At 44.2% G+C, this 9477-nt stretch overlaps 1 protein-coding gene across 5 annotated transcripts in view; it reads right to left on the reverse strand.

Annotated features, from left to right (window-relative positions):
- The window catches only part of MAP3K1 (mitogen-activated protein kinase kinase kinase 1), a 78880-nt gene extending 74624 nt beyond the window's left edge, over positions 1-4256 (reverse strand). For 4 of the 5 annotated variants that reach the window (XR_004381728.1, XR_004381729.1, XM_032850269.1 and 1 more), the window contains exon 1: positions 3760-4256. Coding sequence is in view for 2 of the 5 variants with exons in the window: in XM_032850269.1 (XP_032706160.1) it covers positions 3760-4241 (482 nt within the window). In the remaining 3 variants the exon portion in view is untranslated. Of the gene's footprint in view, positions 1-2717; positions 2904-3759 lie in introns of those variants that run through there. The other variant, XM_032850285.1, reaches the window with a different exon arrangement.
- Positions 4257-9477: the final 5221 nt, after the last annotated feature.

The raw sequence follows: 9477 nt of genomic DNA on the forward strand, positions 1-9477 counted from the left end.
ACATTTTTAAGTAGCTCTAACTTTTGACTTGGAATATAAAAAGAGGCAAGGACTGAGGAAAACCAAGTCTAAGTAATATACTTGGTATATCTGATACAAGCAGTATTCTCCAGGTCAGAGGTGCAATATATGCAATATAGTGTAGTTCTTCAGCAGCCTCTGGAGACCATTACTTTTCCATGCCGTTTTCTACTGCCTCCTTTACAGAGAGTTAACTCAACCCAAGAAAATGGGTAACAAATGCAAAAACTGTGCTTTCTCAGAGTACTTCTGAATGCTCCATATTTTCCCTCAGGGGAATCCATTCACCATTAACTGCTTTGCCACCCCATTATTTCTTCTTCTGGAATGCTTACAGACAGTGTCAAAGACTGATGAGCAGACAGCCTAGGCAAGCTGTAGCTGGTTATTTTGCTCTCTTGAAAACAAAGAACACTCCTTTCTTTACATGTTTTGAAATCTTCAAGTCAGTAAGTCAATGACCATTTTTAAGACATGCCACATATGTTCGAGGTGCTACAGAAGACGGGAAAGAGTATCAATGAGCAGGGCTACTTCCTGGTTTTTGTATCTAACAAAATGGAGTTATTATAGTGTATTGGAAATCATACATTAAGGAATGTTGGTTAACCAGTCACCCTTGCCAAAATCAGATATGAAAAGAAAACAAAAGTTGGCAACAACGATAGCTCTGATATTTTTCTTTCAGAATTACATTTAATAAGGTTAAATATAATAAAGAGTGCATTAATGTTCCTACCTGATTTAAAATAGAATCTGTAGAAAATTCATAACTATAAAACTTACAAATTCATGTAACCTAACTTATGTAACTACTTCTATTGTTTCATAAAATCACCAACTTAATTTTTTACAACTTATTTTTAGGTAATAATGTTCCTATATCTTCTCTAGTAAAAAGTCACTAAACTGTATTTTTAACCTAGCAGCTTCTAAAAGGAAGTGAAAGCTGAAGGCTATATGAGGATATAAAAGCTGCCTATGAAATGGTTTTAGTTTTAAACAAAAACTAACATTAACAAGTACAGCATATCTTGTTCTTTCATGGGGCCAGCAAATTGATAGTTAGGGATTTTTTAAGTTACAAAAATAGGATAGAATAATTATATCTACCAAACACAACAGCCTTTTCAATGGAAAGCAACACTGTAATTTTTCTTCAAAAATAATAGGTAGGGAAAAAAGTTCCTAATTCTATAATATAAGTTAAAATTCCAAACCCTTGGGCGCCACTTACAGGCACAAAACTTTCATTGATTTCAATTATTACACTAAAGGAGAGGGACAGACAGAAAATCTTATTTTTAATGAGTATGACTTACACAATTTATATTTCACAAATATGTTTTCCATATTTTCAGTTTCTACATCTAAAGAACAAAAAAACTGAAGGAAATTGTAATTAAAAATCACAGAATTCTCTTTTAAAAAATCCAAAAGGTCTTTAGACAGAAGGAACTCCAGACCCATGCTACTGGAACACAAAAATACTTCAAAATCTCGATGCCGTATTTTCCTCAAAAAAGTACAAATAAAACTACTGTCAAAAAAGTAAAATATAAAGTTCACTGAACTCTTTTTAGTCAGTGTTTATACCAATAGATGCAAATGAATTTCAACTCCACAGACAAGGAAGTGGAAGGAAAATCACTGTATTTTCAAATTGAGGAAATCAACATTTTACTATAAATGAAGTCTGCAGGTATTACATTTGGGGTGAACAAACAGCATTCTGGCTAGTGAAATTCATTTTTTAAAAATGATTATGCTGATTAGCTCATTATTTCATACACTGCAATACAATCCACTCCTTCAACAAAGAAGGCAAAAACACCTACCTTACAACATGCAAAAATTAAACATGGATTATTCAGTTCCTGAATTCTGCCTCCATCTTAGTCCTCTTATTTTGTGTGGAAGCAACTCTAAACAACTTCTATAATTATTTTTACAGTGGTCGCTCCTCTACTATATTCATAGCTCATTAAAAGGACTAGAATGCTGACACTAAGTTATTTACCGTATTCAAAAAGATGCCCTCGTAAGAACAAAATTAACTTCTAAAATTAAAGTTTAATATTTTTATATGGAGCTCATTTGTTGTACCAACTGTCTTCAAAGAATTAGTCTAGTGAGATTTTAAATCCAATCTTCACAGAAGCAGGAAGGTGTACAGAAACCTAGCTCTTGTTACACAAAGTTATATTTACAAGTGCACACAAAATTATCACAGCCACAAATCTCCTTTCCTCTCAAGATTGCCATGGCAGTGTTGACCAAAATTTTTAGGGTTTTTTTTTTTGGGGGGGGTGCAACTTCCTGGTAATAAATGAACAGTGGTTTTAAATAAATAAAAATTTAAGCTCAAAAAAGTGCCAAAGCACTTTAGATAATTAACCCAAACCAAGGATTCCTACTGTCAAAGTCGTCTCACAAGGGGAACAAATATAAGACACAGTCTTTAAAATACCCAGAATAAAGGTCAGGAAACTCTACAGGGAAACGGTTAACTATCAGAAAAACATTTCCAGCAACTCAAAATACTCATCAAGACTATGCTGTGCAAACACTAGTCAGATTTCCTAAAAAGAAGGATTACGACTGTCACACTTAAAAGAATTTCCTTTAACATAAAGATTTCCAGTTGCCAAAAAAGGGTCAGGCCGAGAACGGCTGGTCTGTTACCTTACACGTACCGTAATGCATAGGCACGTAGGACTCTCTGAGCCGAAGCCCACTGCACTGTGGTCCCTGGAATCCCGCAGCCGGCGGGTAGTCTGCTCAGCTAGCTGCACGGAGCAGGAAGCACCGCACCCCAGCCACGGTCCCCAGCCACGCCGGAGAGGCTGCGGGGAGCAGTCACCACTGCTTTGAAACTGAATGGCTGACACATCCGGTCCTGGCTCTTACACCACTCCGCCAAAAGCAAACTTCAAAGACCAAATTCAAACTCCAAACAGAAGTCACTCAAGTCTTAGTGGCGCTGTGCGCATTCCCAAGAACATGTGGAGCCCCTTGAGGGACGCAGTGAGAGAACCCAAGTCCTAAAATATTCCAAATCCCCGAGTTTGCAGCCTACCCGCCCACACCGCTTTGACAGGCGTTACGGAGCCTTCCACCCCGAGAGCCCTGCGGTCGTGCTGCCTTCGGGGCTCTGCCTGTCAAGGTCCGGTATACCTTGCGGCGTTCTCCGCGCCCCAGCACTCCCACCCGGCCTAGGGCTGGGCTCCGCACCCACTCCGCCCCCTTTTTGACCACCGCCTGCTTGCAGGCTCGGGCCTCACCCCCAGCAATCCCGGGACTCTCTTCTCCGGGCGCCGCCGCTGGGCTCTTGCCCGCCCCCCGGCCCAGTCCGGAGGGCAGCGCCAGGGTCCCGAGCCGGGTCACTTCGGAGAGTCCCGATTCCGGGAGCCCCACAAAGCCAGCCCAGGGCCCCACACCTTATCTCCACGGGTCCCTGCAGCGCGGCTCGCACGCCTGTCACATGTCTGCAAACAATAACAAACTCTCCGGCACGTCCCCGCCCCGGGTCCCCGTTCCGTCCCCCAAGCCAGGTCCGGGCCGCCGCTCGACGCCGGAGGGGTCAAAGGGGGTGCCCGAGGGCTCGAATCCCGGCGAGCGGCGCGCAGCCTCGCTGCGCGGAGCCCCGGGACGCAGTGCGCGGTGCCCGGGATTCATTCATTGCCCTCGCCCGCCCGCCACCCAAGTCCTCGCCGCGTTCCCGGCCGCGCGACTCACCCGGCGGGGGCCGCTGCAGGAGGCGGCTCGGCGGCGGGCGTCCGCTTCTCCCCGGGCTCGGCCCCGGCGGGGCTCGGGGCGCCGCTGTCCTGGGCGGCCGCGGGCTCCAGAGGGTGGGCGCTGCCACGGTTCGCGACTCCGTGAGGCTGCGGCACCGCCACAGGCTGGAAACCACTCCCGCCCGCCGCCGGGTCCGAGGGCTCCGGCGACGGGGAAGTGGAAGAGGACGACGGCGAGGCGGCGAGGAAGAGCGGCGGCTCCGGTAGCTGGTCCAGCTCCACACTCCGCACTTTGCGCAGCTGCCGCCGCCGCCAGTCAGCCCGCTCGCGGCCCCCGCTGCCCGCCTCCCGCAGCAGTCCCGCGGCTGCCGCGGGCGCGCTGCTCGCCTTGAGAGCCCCTCCGCCGCCGCCCGCCTCGGGGCTCGCCGCCCCGGCGCCCGGGAATCCCGACGACGAGGCGCGATTCCCCGCCGCCGCCGCCATTTTCTCTCGCGGGCTACATTCGCTCGGCCCCTGCGAGGGAGGGAAGGGGCGGGGAGAGTGCAGGGGGAGGGCAAACCGGCGGGCACTGCGCCGCTAGCGTAGGGCCGCCTGCGCCAACTGCGTGAGCAGGGCCCGCCGGAGGCTTGGCCTGGACCGTCGGGCAGGCGCACCGGGTTCCGCTGGGCCGGGTTGGTGGGGAGATGGTGGGGCGGGGTGGGGAGCAGGTGGAAGGAGTATGCTGTGCGCCCCGCGTCGCGCACGGGCCGTCGAAATGGGCTGGGACGTAACCGCCGCAAAGGCGCCCTGGGCTTTGCTTGCTGCACTTGCTGGGCGCCAGGTAGTCCCGGGTTGCACCGGCGAGAGGAGGAGTCACGGCGACAACAGCGTGCGGCTTCCTCTGCGCCGCAATCTCGGCCCGGCTCGTCGGGAGGTCGCCTAACGAGAGTTGCAGTTCGAATTTAGGTGTGTAGTGCGTTGAAGGGGATGCAAGCGAGAGGGTTTGCGGTCTGTCATTCTCACTGCCCTTTGCAGTAGGCGTCGGGGAACCCGGGCAAGGGCTAACCCTCCTCCCCCACTCCGCGCGGGAGGCGCAGGTGGCGCCCAGGGTTGTCGCCTGATGCAAAGCGAAAGAAACCCAAATTTAGCACACGTGCAGCCGCGGAGCACCCCCCTCCCCAAGTTGAAAAAAAAAAACCAAAAAACAAAAAACCTTTTCTCCTCTTGTCCTCCTCTCCCCCAACGCGAGCTACAAATACCACCTCAGAGTTTCCTGGGATATCTTGTTCACAAGCTGAAGTCACCGATTTGGGATATCCCTCTCACCTCCTTCTCCGCCCCCGCTATATAGAGACTTGGAGGGGCGGAAGTCCTTGTACATCTTTATTTTTGACTCCGCTGTTTTTGGGAAGGGCAGCAGTATACAGTACCACAAAGAGCTTGTTAGGGGAAGGAACCTAGGCTCTGCCAGAAAGTACTCGATAATGTCATTCTCGGCCAGGTTTTGGCCCTCCCCGAATCCGATGCCTCTGGCGGCACGTCCCTCTTCCTGGCAGGGTCGGGCCACGGTCTGGGTTCCCTCCGGCCCCCCCCCCACCCCCCGCCCTCCTCCGCAGTCCCCGAGTTGCCTAACCCGGCGTTCGGAACCGTTCTAGTCTTTGGGGCGGTCTCGGAGATAAGGAGCCCTGGGAGTGAAAGAGCACCATTTACATGTTAATGATTTTCGACCTTTCTTATGACACGTAGAGCTTCTGCGTGGCGTTTATTTCTCCCCTCCCTTCTTTTCCTCGAGCTGATTTGTCCGTGAGGGGAAACCTCCCACAACCGGGGACCTGTATCCCTAGATTTATTTTGTGAAACGTTAATTAAGACAAGGGGGTGGGTGGGAGGGGGAGGGTTCTTCAGGAACAGAAAGAGCGCGATCTTGTCAGTGTTCCTAGAATTACACTTTAAGTCAGTACTGTCTACAAAGTAATTCATTTGACTTCTTGGAACTAGAAAATCTTCCCGACTATAAGTGTTAACCGAAAACGGTGGTGATATTCGAGGGATTTTTAAAATGTTACTGATTTTATATTAGCTCAATGTTTTGAATACTGCTGCTTCTGCCATAAGATAGTTACATTCAACGGTACAAATTTTGAAGTTTAGATAAATCTGTTAAAATTTAAAGTCTACATTTAGGCTATAATTATACAGTATTTTAATGGTTGCCAAGTATATCATCTAAACTAAACAGTAATTATCTCCTGGGTCTTCCAGGGTGCCACACCCAACAAATCCTAAATTAAAAAGGGTCAACTTTCCTCTTTCCTATTTAGATCGAAACACATACTCAGGTACCTGTAAAGGAGAAAAGCAAGTGGATGCCCTTAGCCTTTCAAGATTGTTCCAATTTTGAAATTTGGCCATAATAGCAAAGTAGAACAGGATTCCAGCAAAACTCCTTATTTGTACCAAATACAACACTGTCAACTAGTCCCCAGTTCTCCACACCACCATGGAGAAACCCCAGTACTGATCTTTTGCCTAGTTTTGATGCTTTAAGTCATTTTGCCCTTGATCTTTTATATAAATATTCAGCTGTCATTATGCATCTGTACACTAACAAATTGAATTTTTTTTTTTTTGAGGGATAGAGAAATAAAGGACATGCTTGACTGCAAAGGATGTTCTTCCTCTGCCATATGTTATCCAAAGTCTCCTTTGAAGAGGAGTTAACTGGTGGGATTGCTACTGTAGTTTCTCCATCTTAAGCATGGTTAGGACTCTAGCACTGGTTTTGGTGCTATTATTGGATCCTGCTTTATGTTACTGCTCAAATGCATATCTTGAAGTGCCTTACTTTGATTTCTTTAATGGCATAAAGTAGACTTGTGTCTTTTCAAAGATTGCTTGTACACTGAAAATTCCAGTTACTATTCCCAAGTTCTTTAGTTCTATCCTTTCTTAGATACAAGCATTGCAATGATTACATTTATGCCATGACAACTTTACTAACCTTTATGCTAGTGCTTTACAGATCACTGCTTCTACACAGTGCTTCTGGGAATTGTCACATTTCAATTCCTACACACATTCATTTGGAGGATCTAGCTTAATACTGATGCATTTCTTGGTTGTGCATAAATATCGCTGACCTTAAAATGAACAGATTCAGTATGCACTACCAGAAATATTTCAGACTGCACATCATTCATCATGTATTTATTCAGCACCTAGCACCTACTATGCTCATGCAAGGGTTTTTCCTCTTCCCTGGGATATTGTTTGTTATTTTTCATATTTACAAAATTAAATGAAACATTCTTATCTGCAAATATTTTTATTAGGTATTTATCAGGCTGACTCTTTGAAGATTTCAGATTCGTGTGTGTGTGTGTTTTCATGCTTGTCTGTAAGATTTTATGTCTTAGGTTGACAAAGAGTAGGAATGTAACCTGGAGAATGGAGCAAATGCTTGTGTTCTATTAGATAGATAGATAGATAGATAGATAGATAGATATAATACTTGCAGGAGAGTTGGGCTAGAATTTGGTTTTTCCATACTTTCCAGACACCATATTTCCAGGTGCTTCTATATGTTCTAGGTCAGGAAATCTTGTCATTTGTGGGGTAATTGATCCCCCTACAAGGGCACTGTAGGTGACATTATAGTAGAAAGTTTCTTAAGCAGCCTTCACTTAGCTGACTCATCCAGCAACATTCCCAGTGTGGTGTACAACATGCAGAGGGATGCCAGAGGACAATGAATGCTCATGGTTCCTGTTAACTTCTCCCTCCAGGTGAATTGTGGGCCCCAAGAAAATCTGTCCTACTTGTTCCCAAACCTGATTATACCTATTATAACTGTCCTTACAAAATTTAATTAAACACTATTAAATTAATAAAACAAGGGTGTGTGATTGCAAAAAGAATGTTGTTCCAAAGAAAACTCAAGTTTCAGTTTGGAAAACGAAAGAAGGTGAGACATTGAAGAAAGTCTCTATTGGGTACCTGGGTGGCTCAGTTGGTTAAGTGTCCAACTCTTGATTTTGGCTCAGGTCATGATCTCAGGGTCATTAAATCAAGCCCCTCGGGGGTCAGGATTCATACTCAGCAGGATGTCAGCTTGAGATTCTCTCTTTCCCTCACCCTCTTCCTTGCCCTTCTCAAATAATAGATAAATAAATCCTTAAATCTCTATCAAATTAGTTGTGGATGGGATAACTGTAAAAGATTGGGAAAGCAAGTATCTATCAGTTCCCACTTTGCTTTAAAAAACTAAAAAAAAAAAATGTAGACAGTGAGATATGTGACAATGATACATGAAACTCTAAATAGCAAATGCACACTCAGCAGACCAAGGTCCTACAGCCAAATACTGGTTAAAAAAACCCAAACCATACAAAACAAAACCCTTTTATTTATGTTTTAGGCTAAAATAAGATATTTAAGATATGTGTATCTTATAAAGATATGTAAACATACACATATTTATGATTCATTTTTATTAACCAGCCATCTAAATATTTGGATATATTTGCATGTACTTAAAATCAGAAACTAAATTTTGTAGTAAATAAAAAAAACAGATGAATTGGGCTTTTCTACTTCAAAATAAAACTACAGCTTATGAAATTGATCTCTCTCACAGTTAGCAAAATTCTGCTACCTTTACAACTGCACTGATTCTTTGAATTCTTTGAGTCATGTTAATTAACATTTTCGAAGTATGTTGAGGTGTTCTTTCTCCATTTGACTTTTGTGGTTTATTTGTGACTATTATTTTTGTAAAAAGTATTTGAAGACTTCATACATTACCCTAAGGTCCTCCTATAATATTCAGTTACTTTCTTCGAATTGACGTCCCTTTTGGTTTTCTCTTCCTTTGTGGTCTGCTGGTTCAACTCTGTTGAATCTTACACTGAACAGGCTTTACATGTGAGCTAAGTACCACTTCCAGTGGCTTAATTAGCTTCTGCATCTTTTGCAACATTTGCACCTTTACTTGCAATTGATTTGCATTGTTTTGGGGTGAAAACTGCTAAATAGGTATACAAAATTGGCGTCTGCTAGAGCAGTGCTAATAAAATATAATGCAGGCCACAAAGGCAAGTCACATATTTAATTTAAAATTTTTAGTCTGCATGAAAAAAAAGTGACATTACTATATTGTGTTATTTTTATATAGTACATCCAAAATATTACTATTTCAATATGTAATCAATATATAAAATATTCATGATAACTTTTACCATTTGTTTTGTGCTATATCTTTGAAATCTGGTGTGTATTTTTTTTTAAAGATTTTTATTTATTTAACAGAGATCACAGGTAGGCAGAGAGAGAGGGAGGGAGGAGCAGGCTTCCCACGGAGCAGAAAGCTTGATGCGGGGCTCGATCCCAGGACCCCAAGATCATGACCTGAGCTGAAAGCAGAGGCTTTAACCCACTGAGCCACCCAGGCACCCCTGGTGTGTATTTTATACTTCAGAACATCTTGAACATCATTTTAGACTCACCACATTTCAGATGCTCAAAAGATATATGTAGCTAGTAGCTGTGATTCAGGCAGCCCAGTCCTAGAGCCTTTGAACCTAACATTTATGAGTTAGATGTACTCTTAACTGCCTGGTTAGGCCAGATTGGGGTATAATTAAAAATATGCCCCTTTATGTGTTCAGGAAATAAAAAATCACAACAGATAGAAATTGGTAACATATAATAAGTCAATTACTTTATACCTCCAGTGGAGGTA

The sequence above is a fragment of the Lontra canadensis genome, unplaced genomic scaffold, assembly GCF_010015895.1.
Source record: "Lontra canadensis isolate GAN:19392208 unplaced genomic scaffold, GSC_riverotter_1.0 scaffold4, whole genome shotgun sequence".
Taxonomy (NCBI): domain Eukaryota; kingdom Metazoa; phylum Chordata; class Mammalia; order Carnivora; family Mustelidae; genus Lontra; species Lontra canadensis.